The sequence below is a fragment of the Melospiza georgiana genome, chromosome 5, assembly GCF_028018845.1.
Source record: "Melospiza georgiana isolate bMelGeo1 chromosome 5, bMelGeo1.pri, whole genome shotgun sequence".
NCBI classification, from domain to species: Eukaryota; Metazoa; Chordata; class Aves; order Passeriformes; family Passerellidae; genus Melospiza; species Melospiza georgiana.
Window position 1 is genome coordinate 52,654,047 of NC_080434.1, and position 27,489 is coordinate 52,681,535.

A 27,489-nucleotide genomic window follows, 5' to 3' on the forward strand; every position below is an offset into this window, starting at 1 on the left:
CTTTTGAGAAGGTCATGTAAGATCACCTCAGTTATGAAGTTTGCTCACTGGATGAATCACATTAAAGAAAAAAAAAAAGTTTGATTCTTGTATACCCTAGTGAACCACCTTAACAGCACTGAATGGAAATGTAATCTAAGGTGTACATTTTTCTAAAAGTGACAAAAAAGATGTCAAGCAGACTGAAAACACAGATGGTGTGGCCATGGAGGAGCCTGCAGTGCAGTGCTCTGACAGTCTCTTACACCCCTGAGCCCTTTTCTCCCTGAGCCTCCTCAGGCTGCTGTGCACACTCCTGCTTTCCCCTCTCTGCTGAGTACCTTGTAAGCTCCTTTCTTCCAGACCCAGAGGAACACAGGGTCAGTGGTTCTGAAAAGCGATTCAAACCCAGGGTAGGTTCCTTCCTTCTTAAACCCCCTGTTTATTCTTCTTATTCATAAATTACCTCCTACTCCATTACTCTAATCTCTGGCCTTAGAGCTGAGCAGAGACATGAACAGCATTTGCTCTTTGCATCTCTGCCAGCCTGTCTTCCCTTATCCACTGCTGGAAGCTCAGTCAATTCCCATGCTTCTTCCACCTTCATCAGCTTGTAAAGTTTCTACCTGCCCTCTGGTTTCTCATGTCAGCTGAAAGGCAGGCTATTCAGACCCTTCTTTCCTTGATGCATCATTCCCTTGGGCTATTGTGATGGTACTCTCACTTTTTTTTTTTCTTTTTCCTGTGGTTTTGGTTTTCTGTGGGGTTTTTTTGTTGTCTTTAATCAGTTTTCCGCTGACAGCCCTTTCAGTTTTTAATTTTGGACAGCTGAGCAGGATTGCAAAATGCATATTAAATAAACTTGGAAGAAAGCTGTGCCCCTCATTTTTTTGTGCTCAAGAAAGCAAGCTGATAAAGGAATAAAGCCAAGAATCTTACTGAATCTACTTTGTCCTTCAGGATTACAGCCTACCAATTTCTGCAGTCAGTGGTACATAGAGTAATAATATGACTACTGTCACATTCTCACTTTCAGATAAAATTACCAGATATCCATTTATGGCTGAATCAAGGTATTCAGCATGAATTCCTCATAAAAATAAAATTCTTATTGTTAGAGCTTCCATAAATCTTCCCACCTACTGTCCTAATAAGCATAATGAAGGGAAGATTGGATGGAAATGCAACCTACCCCATGTGGATGCATAGTGGGTTTCTCCAGGCTCTTTCTGCAATGGCTGAATGTCTGTAATTGCCCTGGCACTTCAGAGCCTCTCTGTCCAAATCTGAACCTCTCAGGTTCAGCCCTTGAGTGTCAGCCACCTTCTGATTTTCAGTTGATTTTCATATCACGATATGAACCTGCAAAAACCCAGATAAATGGATCCCAGGACCTTCAGCTTTATAATTTCTCCCCACTGCCATGACATTGATTTGAAGAGCCCTGGGAGTGGCTGTTGTTTGGCAGCTGGAAGCAGAACAGGACCAACATAAGGTGGAAAATGTAAATAGTTTACTCTGACACCCTGGCTTCCTCACAGAAGTTGGATTTGCCTTCCAGTACCATGCAGTTTACTCCAGGGAAAAATAAGTTGTGATTCAAGCTCTGTCTAGCACAATAATCTGCAAGGAAATGGAAAAACTCAGGAATTTCTGGGGATATCTCTTCTCCAAATTTGTCTTGCTTAGCAGTGCTTTAAAGGAAGGTCCTGACTAATAAAAATTTTGACCAGTAAAGTTAATTTTTTTCATGAGATATTAGTTCTTTTTTGTTCCCTAATGATAGTGAAAGATAACTTAGTGATATGAACGGTTGAGGGAAGTTAGGAAAATGCAAATTCCCAGTTTTTATGGGGATCTCAGTGTCACAGTAGCTCAGTTTGTGACTAGAATGGCCAATGACAGCCTTGGAGCTGCTAAAGGTCTTGTCCTGAAGCCTTGTAGACTGAAGAAATCTCTCCCATAGAGTTCAGTTTGATTTATGGATAAAAAGGCATTTCTCACACTTGTTCAAAATTTAGCAGTTCTGGGTCAGCTCTTTAACCAGGGAAACATGATGATATCAGTAGCACTGGATCACTTGACACTGGCAGAGGTTTTATTCCAGAATGCTGGGTTTTGAGAAAAGCAGAGAGGAGTTTTTGACTAACTGATGGAGCTGTTCCCAGAGTTTAGCCCATGGCATTGTTCTCACAGTTCAGCCTGTGGCTAGTAATTAAGACCTTCTAGCTGATTTTTACTCTCCCTACTGCCTTGTGCTGATTCTCTTGACCCTTCACAACTGTGTCTTGGCCTGCTTTATTCAAGTTATTTTTTCAGACTCCTGACTATCAAATTATTCATTATTTGACCAAGAAAAAAACTAAATTCAACAGCTCAAATTATTTCTCATGATGAGTCAATGCTTAAGCCCCCATCCAATTTGTTACCTCTCTGCAAATCCTTTCCAATTTGTTCATTCCCAAAATGGGAATACTCATGCTTCTCATGTCATTAAATGCACAATAGCCTTACTGAAGGATGGCACACAGCAGTGCTTGCAGGACTCTGTAGCTCTCTGGTGGACCCTGGGACAAGCCAGGAGCAGCCCTGAAAGCAGCACAGCACCACCACCCTGCCCTCCCCACACAGATGTTTTGCAAATTCTTTGAATAAATGCAGAAAATAAAATTTTAACTAAAAACCCTTATCTTTTAATATATTCTCTGTTTATTTTTAATAGGCTGTGCCACTCTAAAGAGTTGGAACCTTGATATAAAAAAACCCCAAATATTAAGACACATATTAGCATATTAGCATGGCACAGATATTTAGCGTGGTATAGATTCTCAGTATACTGCTATGTAATTTTAAAGTGCTTAAATATATTTTTAAACATTTTATATTGACTAATTTAACACCATTTTTCTCCTGATGTTAAGTCAGACTCGTGTCTCAGAAGTGTATTTCTGAAAGTGAAGTTAAAATCCCCAGAGCTGAAATGGCTACTGGTTCTTGCTATCTCTGATGAACTCCCAGTTTTCTGGGGAGTACCAGCCTTGGAGGAATTTATTTTTTTCTTTGGAAAATGCCAAGGATCTGCTTTAAAATCATCAGGGTCTCTTAAGTATTTCCCCCATGGGGTATCTACAAACTACAGCACTCCAAATCACTTTTTCAAAATGCTTCCCAGCACCTCTGTGAATGTGAAAAGCAAGCCCCAGAGAACTTCTTTTGAATGTTTTGGCATTAATGTTCTGTGAGACAGGGAGAAGAGATGAAGTGAAATGAGTCTCAAAATAGGACTGTCAAGTTCTTTTCTGGTAGAACTTACATTAATTTTTAATACCCCATCTGTGATCAGAAGAAAAGAAAGATCTTTAGTTCTCAGCACAGATCTTTTTTGAGCACACATTTTTCCTTGTAGCTGTTATATATTCAGTTCTATGATTCATGAACATATTTGTATTATTTTCCTTGCTTTATGGGAGTCGGGCAGAGTCACCTTTGGGCCTCATCTTGAACAAAAACAGCAAAATGCATCACCAGTAACCCCTCAGCAGTAATCCTGCTTTGCTACTTTACATGTGGGAGTAATAAGAGGCAGCCTTTGAGAGGATAACAAGGTCCTTATGTCAGCCCTATCTCTTTAATGATTAAATTTAAATAATATTGTGTGCTTATAGCAGGATCTGGTGATCAGTGCATGCTATTTTGCACATGTTCTGCTGGATATAGAATCATATTTATTATTGTTGTCCCTTTGTGGTCTCGTTCTACCATCTGGTGCCAGGTTCCTTTCCAGTCTTTTGTGTCATTGGTGCCTTTGATCATGGATGAATTTTAACTAGATATCATTTTCTCCTGTCATCAAAAGAAACTTTCTGAGCAGCTTCATTTCTTACTGATTAACTGAAACAAGCACAGAGACCACATGAAGGGTAGGCCAAAGGAAAGGCATGTAGCCAGTTGAATCTTTTGGGGATGGTAGGGCCTTCTCCAGTTTTAATTGTGTTCTTCTGCATTATGATAGGATCAGCTCAGTGAATCACCTGGATGTGGTATAAGCAACTAATTTTGTGGGTCAGTGACTTAGTTAATATGTGACAAGTCAGAAGATAAAACCAGAAGTTAATTATCACTGACAGTACTTGTATTGAATTTAAATAATTTAAATATTTTTCAAGAGCTGCATTTTTTAACGTGTATTATATTTAATCAGGAAGGAAAGATGTATCTGTGACTATAATATTAAGTGAGGGAAGTAAACCCACCCACTCATTGCTTGCTTTTGTTTCCAGCTTATGAGGAAAAACTGGGGGAAAGAAATTGGGAAGACATGTCAAAATAAAATAAAAAAAAAAATAATGACCAATTTTGGAAGAAATTTAATTTTTTGAGTATGGTGAAACTGGTTCACACTGAGGTTTACTGGAGCATTATTCTTTCTCCCTTAGTGAGTTGGTACAAATATGTACTTGATCAAAAATGATAAAAAATAACTGGTAGAGTCTACAGGGAATTTTGAAGTATTTAAGAAATGTAGGCAGTTGCAGTCCATGATCCATTCTAGGTTAAAATTTTAGGGTATAATGTGTAGGAAAACAGGAGAACTTGTTCTTGTGGTCTTTTCTTTATAGTCTCTCAATCAAATTTCCAGCACTCAATGTTTATGTGTGGCAGTTTCTAAACCGAAGTTTTTAATCCTGTGGGTCATAAGGGGAACAAATTGAAAGTTCAGATAAAAGGTACCACTAAAAACCTCTCAGTGAGAAAGTTAAAAGCTCCCCAAGCATAAAGTAGATGGTGCCAGAAGGCACAGAGAGACATCCCAAAATATCTGCTTAAGTGCAAAGCTCAGAATAGTCTGTGTATCTTTAGAAGAAATTAGCCATCTCTCTTATCCAGATGCATGTTAATTTGAATTAGAAATCTTTGTTTGGAGAACAAATTTGTTTTCCTTTTTTAACTTAGCATCTAGAAGCTGAAAGAGAAGCCCTTGTGGGCCTTTTCCAGTTCTCTGCTGTTACATGAAGCTCAATCCGTTTATAGGGAGATAAGATCTTGCAAAGACAGGTAGAACAGGATTGGATTTTTTGAAATATTGCTATTGCTTTGCAGGAAGTTGCTGATTTAGTCCCTGTCTGTCCTGAGACCAGTTCCTCTTCTCTGCCCTGTTTTTCAGCAACTGAAACAGGGAGGAAAAAAAATAAACAAAACCCACAGAATGCAATTGGTTGCCTCTCTGCAATTAAAATATCTCCTGGATTAATTTAAACCACTGTGAAGTCCTGAAACCACAGCTGCTGACTTTGTGCTGGAGCAGATGTGATGTGCTGCCGAACACTTTCTGCCAGCTTCACTAGCACCTAGTCAGGGAGAAAATAACAAGCCATGAAGTAGCATTTTCATCTGGTCTCTGTCTGTTTGTCCTTCTGAAAAGTTATCTAGACAACACTGCTTCTGTTTAATGTTCAAACTCCTCTGAGCAGAGTCAAAATAAAAAAGAACCAGGTAATGAAACCCTGTCTAAATCTAAGATATTCCTCTGCTAAATTTCTCTTACAATAGTAAGAATCATGAGAATGCAACCAAGTTAAATGTACTGTATTTAATCCCACTTTGAGTACCTGCCAAGGACATAAATCAGTTTTGGTATTTAGTCCAGTCTGAGGATTTCTGGATTGCTGCTGTACTGTGGACTGTAGGCTAAAAGAAAGGTCAGATCAGGAAAACACAGTCAGCAATGGCAGCTAGTGAAATTATCTACCTTTATTGATTGCAGTGATTCAAATGCAAATTATGGAAGCCAGGTGATCTGCTTAACAGTCACTGGTTCATTTTTAAGATTCTTTTAGAATTGGGGTAAAAATTGTATATTTAACCCTAAACCAGAACTTGTTTTCAACTTCCTAAGATTAGAAGATTTACTAAACATAGCAATGAAAATAGAGAGGTTAAGAAATCCCTCTATTCCCAACCATCCCTGTCCTAGGTGCTTTTAATGCTTTTAGGTTTGGTCATGCAGCTGTGGAATTCCTGCAAGTCTCATTTGATATAGTTAGTGTAAGCACACAACAAAAATATGAGAAGGGCAAGTGATATGCACAAACTGCTTACAATGGGCTGAAAAAACCCCACACAAGTTAGAAATGTTGGGAGGCTGGAAATATTGTATAAATGGTAAGAGCAGTACCTGTACTACTGCTCCCCTCAGAAAGGTGTAGGTCTATAGGGGAACCCAGAGGTGACAAACATGCCAAACCATTCACAGAAAGACACACTGTAAATCCTGGGCTCAAGTCCCTTGGAAAGAAAGAAAAGAACAGGCAATCTAAGCTAAAAGTGAAATAACCCTTCCAGACCTTCTGTTTTCTGTACCTTAGGGCATGAAAGCACAAAAAAATTTATAGATGGTGGTGGCAAACTGATAAATTTACCTTTGTTTTTAATTACCTGAATGTCATTCTTAGGCCCCCATCTATCCTACTTATGCTCTAAATTTTTTATTCTGGTATCAAATAGACACCCTGATGAAATGTCAATAGTCTGTGAAAGCTGAGGAACAAAGAAGCTTGGAGCTTGCCATCTACTGACAGCTTTATTTAGTTGATGCAGTGGAGCTTGTGAAGGATGTGATGTTTGTGGTATCATCCAGGCAATGGGGACTGTGCCACAGTCCATACAGAAATGAGAGTGAGTCCCACAGTGGCAAGCACACACACGACTCCAGACAAGCTGGTTTGCCACCAGCACTCACATAACAGTGCACAGAGCCCAGTCCTGCTGTCCCTGTGTGGCTGCTCAGTTTGGAGGCTCACTGGTGAAAGCACAAATGCTCCCACTCTGCTCCCTCACAGACTCCTCAAACATCAGCACAAGCTCTCAGGTCATGTCTGCACCCTGGGCCCTTTACTCAGCCACTGAACACACCTCGAGTCTTTTCAGGTACTTAGCAGGTACTTGCCTGCTAATCCAGACTGAAGTTTGCTAGAAACCTACACATGGACACAGGATTGTATTCACTTGGGAAATATAAACCCTCCTGGTCTCTCCAGAGGCTGACACCTAGATCTTGCAGCTTACACCTCAGTCTCTCAGCTTGCTGGCATTTTGACTTTTCAGCTCTCATAAATAGGACAGAGAGGGAGATTGCATAGTAGGAGAAAAAAAAAAAAAAGTTAAGGATTGAATATGAAAATAGACTGGATTTCAGTGATCAGGCATAGGATTCAGACAAGTGTACAGCCCCACAGCCTACCTGCATACAGCCATGCCTTTTAATCTCCTCCTCTGATTTTCCTGCTCTTGGCCTACCTCATCCACCCTTTACTCCTTCCCATCATAAGTTTTACATGGTCTGAATTCACTTCTAATATCCAATAATAATGACATTGACCACATTTTAAAACACATGGTCCCAAAGTATGTGGCATCTACATTGGCAATGGTGACTGAAGTGCAGTGGAGGTGAGAAATCACTCAAAAGAACGTAGTGCCTAGGCTGGGGGGCAGCAAACAGAGAAAATATAGGCAGGAAAACATGCCAACAAAAAAGAAGTGAAAAGCTGACAGGACTATAGATAGTACAGGATTAGTTCTGCAGCAGAGTTCACCACCACAAGCATTGGGATATATGTGACAGGATCTCCCCTCACACTCTCAAGGGCTGCAGAAAACTGCAGTACAGACATGAACATTTCCAAGGGCTGAGGCTTGGCTTCTGTCTGTAGGTATAACCTCTTCTGCTTTTTGTTGTTGTAAAAAATTGAGCCACATCACTTTGTTTAGCTCTGAGCAGCTTCTTTTTTTCCCTTTAACACAAAATGCACAGGCTGGGCACACAGCAAGCCTCAGGCTTTCACACACCCTCAGCTGTTCCTGAGCACATCAGGTACAAGTGTGGCAGATTGGTACTCAGAGCAGCCACTTGTTGGGGAATTAGGCAGAAGGTGAAGTATTCCTTCCCTTGAAGGCCACACTTCCGGTGCTTTTTTGTTTGTTTTTTTTTTTCTTGAGGGTCCAGCCATGCTGTTGTGTGATCAGGATAAAAAATAAGGCAGGTAAATAGTATTCTTGTCCTTGGAAGTTTGTTCTCTAAACCCTGATAGGCTTTGGTACTGCTAAGTCAGTTTAGACAAGGCAGACTGCAGTCTCCAGATCTAGAGGGGAATCCTGAAGATAAAAAGCCAACCTGCTTTGCAGAGCCTGCAAGCAGAGGACGTACTTGACTGCTGAGCTTCTCAATGCATCCCTTTCAAATGAGATGAGACATCAATTACTTTTTGAGACACACACAGCATTCTCCTGCCCTGTCAGCCTCTTTAGTGGCTTCCCTTTGGGGGGTTCATTTGATTACATTATCATACAGCACCATAACTCCCTACTGATCTCAAATATTGAGCAGCAGGAGCCAGCATGCTCTGCCTGCAAGGAGAGATTCTCTGCTCTCCCATGTAAGCAGGTATCTATTCTCAAAGGAACATGCACTGCCTGAAAAAGATAGGATGCTTTGGTCTGTTTTGGTCGAGATTTTGAGGGAAAATTCCCCTTTTTCTGTGATATGAGACGTTTTCTGATATGTAGGTAAGAAATGAGGAATTTGCATCTTAATTTAGGTACACTTCTCCACCATACCTGTTGCACAGAAATTAAAACATACAATACATATTTCTTTAAAATATACTGAAAAAAAACCACCAAACCAACCAAACAATAAAATTAAAAGATCAATTTACTATCAACCTAACGTAGATTTACATTAAGTCCAGTTTAAACCTTATAATGCTGTCCTGGAATCTTATCCAGTCATTTGTGAAGTTATTATTTTTTTAAGAATATACAGAAAACACTGGAATCCCTCCAGACAACTCGATCTTATCTTAAGTAAAATGCCCAGGAGGAGCCTGCAGAGGAGAATCCTGGTGGCTGTTCTATGTGTTCCCATTCTCTCTGTGCTGGAGGGATGCAGCTTAGAGTTGTTTCACTGTCATGTTATGTTCTAAAATTGCAGTTAAGTATGTGATGAAATACCACAGTTTGAAAGTTGCTTTCAGTTGTTTGCTGTTCTGTCTCTTCCCTCTGCTCTCTCCAGACAGCTCTCTTGGCTTCAGAGAGACACACATTCATGAATGTCCCTTGTCCCTTAGGAAAAGTGCTGCATGAAGACCAAAGGGACCCGGGGGGGGCACAACCCTGCAGGATCCCCCCTTTGCTCAAACTGTTTATGGAATTGTAAACCAGGCTGCAGGAGGGAGACAGTCTGGAGGCAGAGGGGAGGGGGAGCTCATTCCTCCTCCCTCTCTGTCTCTCTCAAAGCCTTTTGCTTTCCAAGCTGAAATGCAGCTGAAATCTGACGCCTGGACTGCACACACTGTGAGACGTGGGCATGCCCTTGCAGTGCACTGATTTCCTCTGCAGCTCGGAGAGCCAGAGCCGCGCTGGGGCTCGGCAGAGGAGTCACTCCATCAGGCACTGAGTGCCACATCACTGTGCTGCTGTGCAAGGGGCTCCAGCATGGTCCTGAGGCTCCTGCTCCTCCTCGCTGGGCTGCTTAGGGCCACCAAGCCAGCACCCCGCTGTGAAACCGGCCAGGAGACCCTAGGTAAGGCTAACCACCCCTAAAGTCCTCCTTCTTCTCTTCTGCCTTCTACTGGAGATAAGTGAAGAGTTCCAGCTCCAAGGGGAGGGAGATAGGAACTGTCACTCTCCCCTTGAGATGAGGGGGATCAACTCTTTGGAAATCTGCATACTGCTGGTGGTGAAACTGGGAAGCATGGATGGGAAGGTGGGAGGTGTGTGGCTGTGCAACAGAAAAACAAGGCTGTCATGTCAAGGCTGATAAAGATTCCTCATCACTGTCTTTAGGCTGTCACAGAGGTGTCTTTCTGGCAATCTGTGCAGCTCCCAGTTGTAAGGACCCCCCTCACTCTTATGGGGAATGTAGAAGGTTCACCTCATCTCTGGCCTTGCCTTCTAGGAATGTGGTAGCCAGATTGCAAGAAGGTGACCTTTTGACCGCCTGTATGCTTTTCTACTTAAGGAAAAAAAAAAAAGCTTTTCCTTACATTTAGCTTTAGGTCATTTATTTCAAGTCCAAAGTATGAGATTTATTAGGATCTGACAGCTGTAGGGTGTGTTTTAGCTTGCTATAAGCAATATGGAATTTGTTTGAGTTGATAGGCTGGAAAAGCAGATTTACCCTTTAGAATAAAGGTTAAACACAAACGTGCTGCTAAATTAATTGAAAGTTTTGATTCAGTAACAACTTGGCTAATAAAATATATTAACAGCGTCTTTTAAAAATACATGTTTTTTATCAAGTGTGCTTAATTATGTGGGGACAGTGGAGACATGAATTTTAGTGTAGTGACAAGGTCTATTCCAGGAAAACTATTTTTAGAGACTTTAAACCTAAAATGAGTCAGAAAAATATTTATTTTATGGGATTACAGGAAGAGATAAGTTAACCTGAAACTGACCTTAATGCTACCCAAGGAAATTCAACTATATTTCAGTGCTTAAATATAAGCCATAGACTGTCACTGGCATTGAACTGCTACACAGTACAGTCCATGAGCCATGTACTGCATATAATTTGAGAGTGCTGTTCCCATGAACATCAAAGTGAGGTCTACCACAGCCTAAAGGGATTTTATTTTTGGATAAAGCTGCACAAAGAGAAGAGTTGTAGACTATTTACAGCCAATTACAGGAAGAGGCTATGTGGTTTGCAGCATGACCTTTCTCTGTGAGGTATGATTCTGCTCCAGTTCCAGCTGATCAGGGTCTTGCCATGGGATATTAATCCCAGCAACCACAAATGTATGGATCATTGAGGGGTGACTCTGAGAGTGTTCTGTGTGTGTTGGCAGCTGTGGTGCCTTTAGGGCAGGGCTTGCAGAAAGGCAGCTGAATATGCTGCTGGAGGGATGGTTAGAGGAAGGGAAATGGAATTGTCAATGGCACCACACTGTGTGCCATGGAGGGATCACACTGCCCACTGCAGGGCTGCTGGGTCAGACAATAAAGAGGCAGCTTGGACATTGAGAGACCTGCCAGATTTCTCCAGGGTCTTTCCTTTCTAAAGGGGGGATAAGATCATGTCAGGATACATGAAAATAAAGGGGCCTGCAGTGATGCACATGTTCACAAATGGACCTTGCAGGGGTCTCCTCTCAGCGTTCAGGTCATAGGCTGTATCTTCAGCTGTAGCAGTGGGGTTTTCTCTCCTGTTTTGGGCTCCATTGTGTAGGTCTTGCTGTACCCCAGTGGCCAGACCTGTAGTGCCCTCTAAAAGGAGACCAGCCTGGAGCTGCTCTTGCAGGAAAGAACAGCAGGAGCCACTGTCTGACTCCCAGCAAGGCTGGAGCTGCTTTCTGCAGGCTTCCTGGTGGTATTTGTTCTGCAGTGACTCATTTTGCTTTTTTTTCATTTTTATAAGCAGACAAAATGAAACATGATTTACAATACCAAGATCCTTTGAAAATGCTTTGTGCTTTTCTGTTAAGAAAAATAAGGAAATGGTTACTGTCATCCAGCTCCACAATATGACAGAGGCATCATACACTGTGTGGTGAGCTTTTTGGGCAGCAGCTGGGAGCTGTGGCACTGAGAGAGGCCAGATGCCTTCTCTGTGGCTGTGTCCTGTACTCCTGGGCAGTCAGTAAGCTCTGTCTCTCTCAGATGAGATGCTACGAGGTCCCATTGTCAGACCCTTATGAGTTTAACTGGCCTCTTAGCCTATAGTTTGGGTGAGAAAAATACAGTTTAACGTGGAAATGGCCAACCATTTTCAGAGTGAGCTAATAAAACAGGTTACTCTTTATCCAAGTTGGGCATCTCTGCTGCTGACGGATGTAGTCCAGTGGTAATTAGTTAAGTGAAGTGCTTTATAAATATTGACTACAAAACTAAAAACCCACAAAGGCAGATTGAAGAGATACGTCTTGATTTAGGTGACTTTCCTTGCAGCTGCGGACAACTCTACAATTGTGATGCCACCGGGGTATGCTGAGGCTGCAAAACAGAATCACAGAATGGCTTAGGTTGGACGGGACCTTAAAGGACATCTCGTTCCAACTCCCCTGCCTTGTACAGAGACACCTTCTACTAGATCAGATTGCTCCAGCCCCCATGCAGCCTGGCCTTGAACACTTCCAGAATGGGGCATAACAGAGAAAAACCCTTTATCCATAGTGATGCTAAAAGCAGCAAAGCCTTTCCTTTCCCGTTACTTGTATTCAGGGAGCGCTTTTCTGCGGAATTCCAGGGGAACAGGGGTGTTGCAGTGGGGTTGCGAACCCCCGGCTCTCACAGGGAGCGCGGGGAGCCCAACCCGGCTCGGCCCCGGCCCCGGGCAGGGCCCCGCCGCCGCCGCCGCCGCCTGTGGTGCCCCCGTGCGGCCCCTGCTCGGCCCGGCCGCGCGGCTGAGGCGGCACCGTCAGGGCCAGGGGGCCACCCGAGCCTTCTGCCGCCCTCCCGAGCGTTCTGCCGCCCTTCTGGGCCTTCTGCTCCCCTCCCGAGCCTTCTGCCGCCCTGCCCGAGCCTTCTGCCGCCCTGCCCGAGCCTTCTGCCGCCCTTCTGGGCCTTCTGCTCCCCTCCCGAGCCTTCTGCCGCCCTCCCGAGCCTTCTGCCGCCCTTCTGGGCCTTCTGCTCCCCTCCTGAGCCTTCTGCCGCCCTCCCCGAGCCTTCTGCCGCCCTCCCGAGCGTTCTGCCGCCCTTCTGGGCCTTCTGCTCCCCTCCCGAGCCTTCTGCCGCCCTCCCGAGCCTTCTGCCGCCCGCCTGAGCTCTGTCCCAGCGCATGAAGGGCTATTTGGGCCGGGGCACAGTCTGGCAGATGGAGCCGTGGAATTGCTACTGGAAACGACCACTGTGATCTTCGAGTTAAACCATGAACCCAGCCGCCGCCGGGTTCAGCGCCAAACCAGGTCCCGAAGCAGCACATCTACACATCTTTTAAATCCTTCCAGGGATGCTGTCTCAACCAGTCCCCTGGGTAGCATGCTACAAGGATTGACATTCTTCTTTCTGTGAAGAAATCTTTCCTAATATCCAACCTAAACCTGCCCTAGAGCAACCTGAGGCTGTTTTATCTTCATCCTTTTACTTGTTACCTGGGAGGAGACTGACCCCAGCCTTACTACAACCCCTCTCCAGGCAGTTGTGGAGAAGGAGAAGGTCCCCCTGAGCCTCCTACTCTCCTCTCCAGAGGAGTGGGGCCGTTTAACCTGAAGCTGTGGAGGTAGGAGAGCAGCCAGAGTGATGGTTGGCACACTTGTCCCTTGCGAGTCTCCTCCTTTCCCAAGCACCTTGTTGTTTTCATCATTTTTTCTTTCTCCTGAGACAGACACTGTGCCATACTGAGGATCTCTGGCCCCCTCTAGCCAGTGGAGATGAGAGAATGGAGAGGTACAAGGAAGGGAGATGAGGAGTGAGAAATCACCAAGGCAGGGGTCAGGGGACAATTACAGTATATATTCTGGAGCCCAGAACAGATTTTGTGGCACTGGCTCTTCTTGGAGCTATAACATTGAATAAGACTGACAGAAGAAGTATGTTCACATAGAGATGTTATACCTTTTCCCGCATCTTTGCAGCTCCAAACTCCACAGTGTTTGCCACAGTTTTTGCTAAATAAAAGGCAAAAAAAGGGAAAAATTGTTTCCTCCTATGACCTTCACACTGGTCCTGGTCCATGGGACCTGAGCAAATTTGTTCACCTGCTGTGGATGTTTCTCATGCTGGTTTCTTGGTGAAACCTGTGCACACAGAGGCAGAACCTCTCCAGCTGCTGCTGCTCCTGTGCTTGCACTGACCTGGCAGTGGGCTGGGCTCTTCTCCCCACCCCAGTGGGGTGGTCCCTCATCCTGCTGTGGCTGGCACTGGCAGGTGCTGACATGGAGCATGGCTACAGGACTGTGCTGCCACGGTGGGAAAGTCCAGGCTGCAGGAATCTCACTGGCTGGACTTGAGATGGATGTGTCCAAGTTATGTCAAAACAAAAAAAATGCACAACTAGCATCTACATCATGCTCACTCACAAGATGAGAAATTCCTGCTCTTTGTGAAGCCAGTTGTCATCACTGAATCATGTGAGCTCTGCTGAATTCCTGCCAGTGGCTCTAGGATTTCTACACAATTATTATTTTAGCAACACTTGCCTTCAGCTCCTTTTAACATGGGAAATGGGGTCAGAAACAGACACTTATGAGAGAAAAGTTAATATTGAAAATAAAATACACAGGTATCTCCTTATACTGCCGAAATGATTTATGCATGATTTTTAATGTGAAGGCAAAGTTTTCTTCAGAACATTTGTACAGACATCTTTGAAGTGTGGGGGTGTGCATACATAGTCAAAACTTGAACAAAATCCCACTGCTCTTAGTCACAGCTAGGCTTTTAGCAAGACTTAATAACACTAATGGTTGCTCCCCCATAACATTTCTAGACACTACCTCTCCCTTCACACAGTCACGGTGTTTGAGGATGCTGGCTGGCTGACAGCTGCCATGGTGCCCTTTGGACTGCTGGTGTCTTGTGAGAGCCAGCCCCTTTGGAAGCCTGGGCCAAATGCTGGATGAAAGTCATGTGTTATTGCCTGATGCAGGGCTGGGCATGGAGGTACCATCAGAAGTCACCTATCATGTTGTGAGCGTGGTGTTTGAGGCTGGTGGGCCATGTCCTGGTGTCTTTGCTGGGCTTTTATGACCCAGGGTTTTTATCACTGCTGAATCCTCGTAGTTGGATGCAGCTGTCACAGATCAGTGGAGTTTAGGATTTGGGGTTTACTTTGTCCACTTAAAAAATAAAGCTGAAATTTCAATCCCTTAATTTATACTCTTGTAACTCTACTGATATAATTGACACCCAATTTTTAGGGTTATAATAGGATACATTTATCTAGGAGACAATATGAGATAAAGGCACAGATTTTAAGTCAAGGTTGTTAAATCAGCTGTCAATCTTTTGTAACATAAAAGCACCACATTTGGTTGAAACTCTACTTACAGAAGAATCAGATGGGGTGTTAATTATAATAGTCCTCATACTTCTAAACTAAAGAAAAGACAGAGTTGATCTAGAGGGATGGATTCACTGTTTAAAGAGGATGGGATGATATTTTGGCAAATGTTTTGGAAGGATTGTGGCAGAAAAGATAAAGCCCTCAATTTTTCAGACATGATCCTTTTTCCCATGGCATTCAACAGAGTTGAGCTTGCTTAAAGGAAAGCTTCTAACTGTGGTAGGTTGTTGGCCAAAGCATTTGGAGAGTACTACATCCTTAAACCATGGGAACTGAGCTGTAAGGAGTGCATGGTCGCAAAGTAAAGCTATGGGGGCATCACAGACCCAGGTTACCTCATCAATAAGTGCTTTCATCCTTCACCAGGCAACCTGGCAAAAAATTTGATCCTTTAGATGGTAGTTGTAGAGATTTCCTGAGCTATTCCACCCTCTTACCCCAGCTGTTTTTTAATGCCATCCCCCCAGATTTGAGCTTTTTTTCTCTTCCTTCATTGACCAGATCCTGAGAGATGATTTCCATATGTCTCCAGACCATCCTGGTGCACAGGAAATCCTTGTTCAGCAGCAGCCCTGTCACATGTGAAGTTCACTAAGCCTTCAGCCAATTTGGCAACTGCTGGCCCAGTTTGTTGTCATCATCTTTGTTGCATTTTGTTTTCTCTGTGGGTAATTTTTCCTTTGCAACTTGAAAAAGGATCTCAACTGAGGCAAGAAAAAGGCATTTAGTAGGTTTTGTTTAGGGAATTATGTTTGTATTCAGGATTTTCAACTCCTGAAGGACTCCTTGGAGCAGCACTTACCAGCCAGAGACCCAGCTGGGGTGACACCAGAGTCACTTAGAGGCACCAAGGCAGTGGTGGGGACAGACAGATAGAAATACTCTTCATCAGTTCTTTTAGGCACCACCTACAACTGCAGACATGTTTAAATTGCATCTGAACCAGAAACAAGGGAGGATTACAGGTGCCCACTAAGGCTTTGTGCCCTTGCCATGTGACAGGCCTTGGCGTGCATCTGCACAGATTTTGACCTGTGGTCTGCAGGCTGTGACCTTACATCACCCATGGAAAAGCTGCAGCACCTTCTCACTGGCTTCAGAGCAGTCCTGAGAGAGAAACAATCCTGAAAGAGCTGATTGCAGCGTCATTGCTGTGGGCACACCTTCAGTATTTCAATAAAAATTGATGTTTAACCAAATGCCAGGCAGCAGGTGGGTTAGAAAGAAGAGTGATAGGCAATGAGCACTGGCTTGGATCTTCCTGCTGTGATCTTGCTCTGCAAAATAAAGGCAAAGGGGGCATTAATCTCTTTCAGGTGCTTTCAGGCTTCTTCAAGTGAGGGAGCAGGGTTAAAGGAGGGCTGCACAGAGCTCTTGGGCGCTGCTTCTGTCTGTTTCAAACACATTCCTCCCCCAGGCAGTTACTGAAATTGCTGGAGGGTTAATAACATCTATTCAGTCCTCTTCTCACAAAGCATTTGATGTATCCAGAAAATGGAGTTAACCACGTGGCTGCTTTTTTGCAAGCACTCCTCTCTCCTCTAGCTTTCCTGGAATTTCTTCTCTGTGGCTGGGAACCTTCCCCACTTCTGCCTCTGCATGTGTGCCTTGGGTGTATGGCTGCCTTCTTTTCAGGGCTTTCTGCTCAATCATTCTTCCCTTGCCTGAGCTGCTCAGCTCTCTCATTACTCTGCCCCTAGTTCCCTTACATCTCCACTCCTTCCACACCCTTTTCCTGATGATTCTGATCCATTTAAGTGTTATATAATGGATCTTGTCCTGCTCTTGTCTTTTTCCTGTAGCTAGGAGCTGCTCTGGAAGGTTATGCTTTGCCATGTGAGGGTGCTTTTCCAGTGCTTGTATCTTGCTACTGATACTAAGTTTTGTCTCTTTAGTGAAAAAGGCAGAATATCACTGAAAGACTGACTTGATGAACCATGTGAAACAGCCAGGAGAATAATAGTAATGTGATAAGGAACTAAACTGCTTTGTTTGGAAGTGGAAAGTGGAGGCTTTCACTATAAACAGACTAAAATGAATACATATGTTCTTCTAGTTTAAAAAAGATTTGTAAGAAGCCCAGAAAGCTGTGAGGGTATATGTTGGTCTTTACAATATAAATTATCTCATCTATTTTGATCTGCACTGACCAACACACCCCCCTACCAATCTGCCTCACTGAATGACTTAGATATTTCAGATTTAAAACTTGCCCTTGGGCTTATTCCTGATCATCAATTGCACAAGTCTCTGTTGGCTTTGCTCTTGAAAAGGCAACTGGCCAGCCCATGGTACTAGAAGTAGTTGTTGAGCTCTGTTGTCTGGGTTAGGGTTAATCACAGCAGCTTGCTTCCTTTGGTGCTGAATCATCAAGGGGAAAAAATGTAAGCTTGGCAGTAAAATATGTATGTGCTGCATTGTAGATTTTCAAGCTTGCCTTTGCAAATTAAAACCAGAAGCGTATTTTATAGAGAGAGCTCAGAAAGCTTGAAATGGCTTTTCTCCTCTTCAATAAGTTATTTTATCCATAATCTTAAATAGAAGCTGTGCTACTGAAAGGACTTTTGTAGCTCTAGTGGAGTACTTAGAGTACAAAAATAAACATAAAAAATTGAAAAGGCTGTTCTGTGTCAGGAAGAAAAAGGTCCCTCTGTACCAACCTGTTGGCGGATGGGACTTTGAGAGGAGGTGACAGTGTCTTCCTTTGAGCCCAGGGAAGCCTTTACACAAAAAATTGAAAAATTTTAGATTCTTTCAAGCACAGAAGAAGCAGCAATTGAAGTCTGCCAAGTGAATTGGGAGACCTGAGAAAGTCTTTGTATATCAGCCCCTGTCATTTCTCTTATGAAAATGAGGCAGGGAGTGGCTGAACTCTTCTGGCATTGCCAGAGCTTAGAGAAAACGAGCTGTCATGGGCAGGGGTGGGGATTTTCTGGTGATTTCTCTGTGCAGAGACCCAGGCCAGTGGGTGCAAGGTTGCAGGAACAGACCGTACAGCTGCAGCCTGGGAGCTGGCCTTGGAGAGCTTCCTGCTGCTGGCTCTCCAGGCAGGCAGGCTCTGGCCCAGCTACGTGTATCCACACTTATTTATGTAAGCACACATCCTGCAGAATTATCCTTGGCCCCTGCAGAGCTGCACCCTCCAAAACATATGTAAGCATTGGTGTTAGGAAACACTGGGAAAGTCCAAACACCACATCAGCACACATATTTGAGGCTGGCTATAAAGCAAGGTTTGGTATAAACCAGACCTTTTCTCTCTTGATTTATGTATACTGACTCCTGATGACCTGAAATCTCAAGCTGTTTCAGTCCTGGGTGTTTACAACAGAGCTGTGGCTGATACATGGGTCATACAGCAGCTTGCATGATGGGGAGAAGTGGCCAGAAGAAGTTGCATGGATGTCTTTAATAAGGAGAGAGAGAGAAAATGCCACAGTGTGCTGCAACAGTGTGAGGCTTAAATCTAATTTTAGCTTAGATCTAGATTTAGGTTTAGATCCATATCACTATAGGACACGAAACAAAACTACGTGGACACTGGAACCTCCAAAGTAAAAAGAAGGACGTTTAATTTTTGACTCCAGCATTTATAGATTTTCAAAAGTGACAGTGGCTTTGAGGATGACAGTGCCACCTCTCCAATGACACTGGACAAACCATCAGTCCATCAAATTTCTCCTTCTACAGAAAAGAATGCAAAACAATAATTATTTGGAGAAAAGCACATGAGAAAGTTTATTACAAGAATGTAAACATCAGAAGGCTTAGAAGAACTTAGAAGAACTTAGAAGAACGGGGTGACAGATCCAGGTTTAGGACCCAGCAGCAAGGAGCTGCTTTTGCTAATCAGTGAGTGAGTCTTGGTAGCTTTGAGTTTGTGAGGGGCATCCTGGATCACAGGGAGTGGAAAAGCTTTACCCACTAAGCAGGGCTGTTGCAGAATTACCTCTGCTTATTACATACTGAGATGAATGATTTCAGTTGCAATGGAAAAGATTTATATGGGTTTGGTGCCTCATCTAAAAAATAGATTTATCTTCTTCAGTCAGCATATTTGTTAATGAGCACTGGCCATGTTGCTTAATAGATTTCCTCTCCCTATATAGATATGGTAAAAATATCAAAGCGTGGATGACATGTAGCACAGTCTGAGACCAGAGCTGTCTTTCCATCTCCTCCTGCTCACAAAAGGAGCCAGTCCTCAGGTGAACCCCTGGACATCATATCAGTGGAATTTCACATCTCTTCCATCACTATCCATTGCTTCCTGATGCCTCTCCTGGCCAGCTGGGCAGAAAGAGGCATCAGCTAAAGGCAGCAAGTCTGCTGCTGCTCAGGGAGCTGGGGCAGGGAGAGGCAGCATCACATCCAGACCCTGCCTGCTGCATTTTCCCTTTGGTTTCCTCTGCTTGCTCTAGTGTGTTGCCAGAACTCTTTTTTGCTCCAGCTGAATAAGCAGAATTCTGAGATGCCATTGAGAACAGGGCTGTGCCACATCTCAAACTGACTGTTGGCTAATAGCACTCCTGCACAGCAAAAGTGCTCGGGGAGACTGTATGTGCCTCAGGTTCATTATTTGATCATTGCAGGTCAGAGACAGAAACTAACAGGACATTTGTAGGTTGGTCCTGGAGCCAGCAAAGGGGGAAATGCCTCTTTGGGGAAACCTGAGCAGTTGTAGAAAGACCATTCACACTCCCCAAATACCCCACAAAGAACTGTGCCAAGCACATACAACCCTCTAGTCTAAAATAATAGCTACAATACATTAATTTCTGCTCAGGAGAGGAAAAAAAAAAGGTGTCAAATATTTCTCATCCACCCCTCAAGGTAACAAAGGGGATTCATTGCTAATAACCCTGGTGATAAATGGAGATAGTGTCACTCTCCTACTCTCCTCGTTGGGACGTGGCTAAACTCAAGCCAGCCCTCCCCCCACTATATTTTCCCTTCTGTAAGGAATGTTTGGCTGACTCTAGACTTATGTCCAAGGTCTCTCAAATGTGAATGTGGTGATGTTAGTATATAAGACTGTCCAGATTCAATGGGCAGTAACATCCAATTTTATCAGCAGGATTAATTGCTGGAGCTCTTACTAACAAGAGATCGTTTCTTTCTCTCTCCCAACTGGCATTGTACAAAATGCTATTCCTTGATTATCCCCAGATGTAGCACTGTATACAGTATCTGGCTGAGATGAAACTTTTTTAGAAATGCCTTGACCTTAATAACTAACTCACAGAGGGGCTTGTGCCTAGCTAGGGGAAACAATGAAACCCTATAATGGATTCATGACTGTTGATGAACCACATATTATTTAATGCAATTATCATAATGTACTGAGCCTGGAAAGGAGCTTGTATGGATATAATTTTTTCTAGCTTTCTGCTTAACAGAACTTGTTGGTGTTGAGGATGGGCTACTTCTGCTAGTTCTGATGCCTCATTTGTTTTATGAGGTAATATGGCTCAATTACAATCCATAATATAGAACCAGACTGATTTCCAATTAAATGTCTCCCTCCAATATAAAATCCCAGGGTTAATTTTGTTCTCATTACAATGACTTTATTTTGGCTAAAGAATGATCAACTCATTAGCAACACATATGCAGATGATTACATTTAAACAAATATGCCAGGAGTAGAAGTTTAAACTCTTCAGCAGGAAAAAAGGAAAACATAATGAATTTGGTCTTGTGAGGATAAATGCTCAATTTACTGAGCAAGAAGCTGGGATGCCTGTCCCCCCAGTGAGAGCAGGAAGAAATAGCAATAGAAGAGATCCCCAGTACGCCACAAGAAAGGTGAACCCTGGGGGTGTTCAGGCTGGCACAGAGAGATTTAGCTCCTATGAGGCACTGGTGAAACCAGCTCCAGTATCTTGGCAGAAATATGTTTTTTCTTTAGCTGCCAGTATTGGAGAAGGACAGGACAGAATTATTGGCTACAGGAGCAAAAGAAGCAATTGATGACCAATTGATGGTCACCACACCATGCTCCTTCAAAATCAAGAGAGCATCATTTATTTGACCTAGTAAACAAAAAGCAGAGCAGATCTGTTGGCTCTTTTCTAACACAGTGTGAAGGAATGCACCAGGGAGTGAGAGCTACTTAAGCTAAAGGACAATGCTGGCACAACAACAATGGATATAAACTGGCCACAAATACTTTTAAGCAGGAAATTAAAACGCAATTTCTGGCCGTTGGAAGAGTGATCTTTTGGAAAAGCTTTCCTGTGAGAGTAGTTGGGCAGGGAAATAATTAGCTTTAAGATATTATTAAGTGTGATAAAACCCAACTGCTGGAGATACAATTAAGTAGGATGAGGAAGGAATAAAGTCCCCTCATATCTACCAAAGGCTGGATTGCTTTAACATGAAAGGTATCCACAGCATTATAAGGGACAAAAATATCTTTTAGAGGAGATTGATAAAACACCTTGATATGTACAGGACTCATATGGACTTTTAGACTACCCAGATTAAAAAATACCTAGGTTTTGGTAAGTGAAATTTCCTAGGCACCTAACTGTGTGTGGATGAGGGGCAATGGGGTTTCTCAGCTGAGCCTATTCTGTGATTCTGTGATATGTGCCTGCTGGGAATATATACTTGTTCCTGGTATGGCTCAGTCTGCGCTGCAGCAGATACCAGATCAGACAACTCCTAACACAAAGAAGGAACCATGTGTACCCACCCTGTAATGATTTTTCTTTTTCTCTTTATTTACAGGTCAATGTCAAACTGTACAGAAAGGTATGAAGTGTCTTTCCTTGCTGTTCTTGGAGAACCTCAAAACCATAAGTATTCCTTCATAATTTCCTGACAAGTATACTCATTTTGGTGCTACAGTGGGCTTTCTCACAAGAGAAATGTGCTTTTTCATGCAGTGCAGTATTTTGCTGCTGTGACAACAGTGTTTCTTACTAGCCAGAATCATTACCAAGAGAAGGACACTCAAATGTAGGCCCATTACTTTAACAGCCAGTAATTTTATGAAGAGATGTCTTTCTATTACTCTTTTCCACTTCTAAGTGGATTGAGGGTGTTATCAACACTTATCTTTCCTAAGACCTCCTAACCTGATTCATTAAAATGTATTGGGTTTATGAGAATGTACATGTAATCATATTATGGGTCTGCTTGCCTGTGAGTTAAGCACCAGAAGAACTTTTCATGTCTGGGCAATTTCAATCAAACTTTGTGGAGGGTCTGCAGTTTCAGAGATAATAAATTCTACAAATATTGTGGGGCCAAGCAGGGGAAAGAGGTAACTTAGCATTCCCCACTAAAGAAGAAAACCTATAGGATCTCACATCTACTCAGGGAATCCATATGATTATTCAAGGACAGGTGAGAGAGTGATATCACAAATACACTTTTATTCAGGAATCTGAGTTTTTCTCAGCAGAAACTGAAAAAAATGAAATCAGCAAATTCTTACCTTTTTCTTAGTAATTCTCTGGTCAAATCCCTAAACTCAATTTATATCTCCAGAAGCAAGCATGCTTCCCATCATCTTTCTATAAGTGGTTTCAAACATGCAATTCAGTTTGCAAACTATTCCCAGCCTACTTGACAGCTAAAGAAATAAGTTTGTTTGACATAGTATTTCTTACGTTCTCTTTGTCTACTCAGAATATGAGTGAAGAAAATTATTTTTCCTGTGTTCATCTCCTTTTCACAGCAAAATGCGTGGATATTGCCCTGAGTTCTTGTACTGATGTTGCCTACACTCAAATGGTGTATCCCAACTTTCTGGATCAGAAGTCTCGAGAAGTGATTGAGTACAGCTCTGAGTACCTGCTCATCAGCGTGCTGCACAACCTGCTCCAGGGGGAATGCAACCCCGACCTGAGGCTCCTGGGCTGCTCAGTGCTGGCCCCACAGTGTGAAAAGGACAAAGTCATAAAGCCCTGCAGGCATGTCTGTGAGAACCTCAAAAAGAATTGCCTCCCTGCCTTTGATGCAATAGACATGGCCTGGCCCTACTTCTTAGACTGTGACCGCTTCTTCGCTGGGGAGGAAGAGGGGTGCTTCGACCCGCTGGCCAAGCTGAGAGGTGAGGAGGGAGGGAAGGGAGGGAGGGAGGGAGGGAAGAGAGGGAGGGAGGGAGGGAAGGAAGGGAAGGGAGGGAAGGGAGGGAAGGGAAGGGAGGGAAGGGAGGGAAGGGAGGGAGGGAGGGAGGGAGGGAGGAAGGGAAGGGAGGGAAGGGAGGGAAGGGAGGGAAGGGAGGGAAGGGAGGGAAGGGAGGGAGGGAGGGAGGGAGGGAGGAAGGAAGGCAGGAAGGAAGGCAGGAAGGAAGGCAGGAAGGAAGGAAGGAAGGAAGGAAGGAAGGAAGGAAGGAAGGAAGGAAGGAAGGAAGGAAGGAAGGAAGGAAGGAAGGAAGGAAGGAAGGAAGGAAGGAAGGAAGCTCTGCTAGCACACCTTGTCTGCATGGGGAGGGTCACGTCTCACTCAGCTTGACTTATCCATGGCACACAACCTCTTCATTTGTCATCTCAGTGTGCTTTGTAGAGACCTGTAATTTTGTGTCATTAATTTTGTTCAACCTCTTTAAAAGACTTAATTAAACCGTGCTGAAGAAGTATCTATTTCTCCCCCTCATTTAAAAAGAGCATCAAGACAGGCTGCTCAGAGCAAGATATTTGGATGCATTTACATAATCTCTGTCCTGTGTGATAGCTGTCTATATATTTGAAATATTTTATTTAAAAACTGAAACTTTAGTGCACTTATGCACTGAAACTTTATGCACTATGACTACCTGTCAAGCTTAACAGCTCATTAAAATATTCTCATTAATGATTGTCACAGATTTTTGTTTGGATGAAGGTACAGATAGCTGAAGACAGATGAATCTCATAAAAAAAAAAAAAAAGATTCCCCAAATTTAAAGGGAAAAATCTGCACAATTTGTTGCTGAAATGAGCTAGCATACCAAAGGTCAAATTTAACTGGAGATTGAACAAATATTTGTTAGTATGCATATGCATTAGTAGGATTAAAAAAAAAAACATGTCACAATAAAGTGTAGGATGTACTACATACATTTAAGGTTTTGATTGCAGCTTTGTTTTCTATAATTCTTTTACTTATAAAGATAATTTGAAAAAAAGTTCAGGTTTTCATACAGTCCTCTGAGCATTATGGTTTTAAACACTGTTATGATTTTTCATTGCAGGAGAAGTAGATGCTGAGGAAGATTTGCCTTCAGACTTGCCAGCAACTTTTATTCAGTTCAAACATCATTCCTATTCCCAAATGGTGAGCACTCTGAAGAAGACTGCCTCGAGGTGCTCCCACATTGCCACCACTTACAGCATTGGCCGCAGCTTTGAGGGGAAGGATCTTTTTGTGATTGAGTTTTCAACCAAGCCTGGACACCATGAACTGCGTGAGTTTGATCAGTGCTGCTGCAGGTAGAGCAGATTGTTCAAGTGAAAACAGGCCCTGTTACTGGGACATCTCCTGAACTGTGAAAAGCCTTGACTCCAAAACATTTCTCCTCCCTTGGGTTCCTGAGTTGCACTGATGATGATTCCTTGTAGCAATTACAAGGAATACCCAGCAGCAGTTTCTTACTGTTTTGGGCTCTGTGCATGACCATGCTTGGTAATGCTGTTCCTTGTATCACTGTGTATTTGGCTGCAGTGATATCACTGTTATTTATTTGTGCCCAATGCACAAATTTGGGATACTCTGTTACTGACTTGCCCTCCCTATCATCTACCACTTCCTCACTGTCCTTCACATCCTAAAATACACAAGTCTTCTGAGAAGGCTTCAGGTAGAGAAGAACATTGACACTGAAAAGGGATGATTCAGCACAGAAAACAATCCTCCTGAACAGAGATTCAGTCAGTACTATACCTGTCAGTTGGTGATAACAGGAATTTACGTTATGATAGCCCCTGAACAGATGTTATTATACCATTTATAGGTGCTAATATGTACATTAGGACATGACTCCTCACAAATTTTCTGCAGAGGGGAACACTACAAATCTCTATTTTGTAGTTTCATCACTAAGAGAGCAAGGGCCAGACTTTTAAGTGTTTTAAATTCTTCACAAAGCAGATAACTTTCTAGGGCAGAATTTGGTATTGTTTTCCAATTACTGACTCCCAGGTCAAAAATTATACTTGTTCAGATTTGGTGGATTACTATGGCCATTGCTGAGAGCCTCAGATTGCTTCTCATCAGAAGAACTCCAGCATTGGCACAGCCTCAGCAGTGTGGCAGAACTGAACTACATCTGACCTAGTACTTTATTGAGATTATGGTCTCAGGTCGGGCTACTGTGTCCTCTATGTGCTGTGCTGCCCACAGAGGGGACTCAGAGAGGACAGCAGAGATTGGTCGCTTTGTTTACTCTCAGCTGTGCTGCCCTGTGTGATCTAGAGGTATTTTGAGGTGCATTTAAACTTAATCAGGTCCCAGCAGATGTCATTAACAGAGCAAAGATCTACTCTACATTTTCCTGGCCTATCACCCTTTGTCTCTTTTTCAAAGATAATAAGTTGCAGGTGTCTTTTTAAGCTTTTACTCCATTTGCCAGGAAAACACAAAGCCTATGAATCAGGCTTTTAAATGAGAACTGTGATATGGCATGATAAAAGATGGTAGTTTAACACATTTCCTAGCATTTTTCTCTAAATCTATTGCTTCATGCTGCTCGGACACCATAAAAGGAGGTGGAAATAGGTATAGAGCTGCAGATTTTACCAGCCTGAGCAAGTGGCATAATGGCTCTGTGCCAGGCTCCCTCCAGTGTCTAGTGCTCAAGGCTGGCCAGGATCAAAGGCAAAGATGAAGGGATAGGCAGGAAAAGGTGTCTCCAAAGTGCACTTATTTTCTACTTTCCATTAGTCTCTAAGGAAGGATGGAAACTGAGAGAATAACTACAGAGTATTGCAAAGTTATGTGTTTCTAATAGGCTTATTCCAAGGCTATTTAGCCTGAAAGCCCCTTTTCATGCATAACCCAACTTCTTTCTTAAATAAAGGGGCAATATATTACATATCTGCAGGTGGTTTCTAGGATCTGTGACAAAATAAGGCATTGAAGCCCCCCACGGTAGCTCAGAGTGCCGGGGTTGTGTTTTGGTCCCCCTCAGCCATGGCTTGATGTTTTTGTTTTCGGCATCCTTTGCTCACAATTAATGATGACTATAGCAAAAGCTCGGAGCAATGATCACCTCTTATGGTATGGAATCCTAATAGTTTGGAGTTAACTTTATTTCACACTATTTAAACTGTTGCTGAACTGATGTTTAATGGAGAGAAGTTCACCTAGAACTGCTGTGCTATTTGCAGGAACGTGTGCGTGTATTTAGCGTAAATAAAACTTTGACTCATCAGTAAGCAACTTGGATCAGTCTGATTTTGGAAGCCACTCATGTATAATGAAATTAATGCATCTCATTATTTGACATTCCACAGTCAAGCCAGAATTTAAGTACATTGGCAACATGCACGGAAATGAAGTTGTGGGGAAGGAGCTGCTGATATACCTCGCTCAGTATCTGTGCTCAGAATATCTTCTTGGGAACCCTCGTGTCCAAGCCTTGATCAACAACACCAGAATTCATCTCCTGCCCTCACTCAATCCTGATGGGTATGAACTGGCTGCAGAAGAGGTAAAAATTTTATTATAAGGAGATGTTCAGGCCTTTGTGTTTTTATAATTCTTCACGGGAAAGAACAAACTGAGAGGGGATGTCATGTAAAGGGAGGAACACTAATAATTGACTGCCAGAATTCCAGGTAGGTTTGGTGGTGCATTGCTTTCCAAAGATGATGTGAACAGAACTAGGAGGAAATCAGAGCCATATTTGTCAGTTTTGCTGCCTGCATGCGATGATGTAGGAATGACTGTGTTACTTTTTCACACACTTAGCACTCTCTGCTATCAGATCTAGAACAAAATGCCTGACTCACTATAATGACTTACATTGTTTTATAAGGCAATCCAGTCTAATAACATGCTCATGTTCCCCCTCTTTTAAATCTGTAGGCATAATGAAATGTGAATATTTTCTGTATTGTCAAAGTTTCGTAATGGATGGCAGTTTTCCGAGATCAGCTCATGTCTGATGGAGACCTGTGAAAACTAAGATTCTATTATTTGTTACCTGACATTCTCATTTCCCCCTCTCTGTTCTCTCTACCACCACTAGCATGAAATTAGACCTTTTTTTCTCTGTTTTTGCTCATGTGGTGAGCTCTGTCCATTGTATGAGTCTGGGGTTATTGACTGTGCCTCATCCTGTCCTGGGGCATCAGCTGTATTTTCTTTTTCTCCTCTAACCCACTCTGCATGCTGCTCTGAGCAAGAGGCTCCTGTGTTCCTCTCATGAGTCACATCACTGGTGAGTGAAACACTTCCTGAATGCTAGTTAGTGCATTAATATTCATGGGGACAAAATGTGGTTAATTAATAAGCGTGGGTTTTTTAACAGTACAGACATTTTCAGTTTACTTCTTTTAAAACTTCCC

The 27,489-nt window shown here is 43.0% G+C and overlaps 1 protein-coding gene across 1 annotated transcript in view; it reads left to right on the forward strand.

Annotated features, from left to right (window-relative positions):
* The first annotated feature begins 9,474 nt into the window (after nucleotides 1-9,474).
* The window catches only part of CPZ (carboxypeptidase Z), a 34,507-nt gene continuing 16,492 nt past the window's right edge, over nucleotides 9,475-27,489 (forward strand). Inside the window, exons 1-5 of the mRNA XM_058024481.1 lie at nucleotides 9,475-9,562; nucleotides 21,722-21,745; nucleotides 22,677-23,051; nucleotides 24,174-24,386; nucleotides 26,434-26,630. Of these exons, the coding sequence (XP_057880464.1) occupies nucleotides 9,475-9,562; nucleotides 21,722-21,745; nucleotides 22,677-23,051; nucleotides 24,174-24,386; nucleotides 26,434-26,630 (897 nt within the window). The remainder of the gene's footprint in view (nucleotides 9,563-21,721; nucleotides 21,746-22,676; nucleotides 23,052-24,173; nucleotides 24,387-26,433; nucleotides 26,631-27,489) is intronic.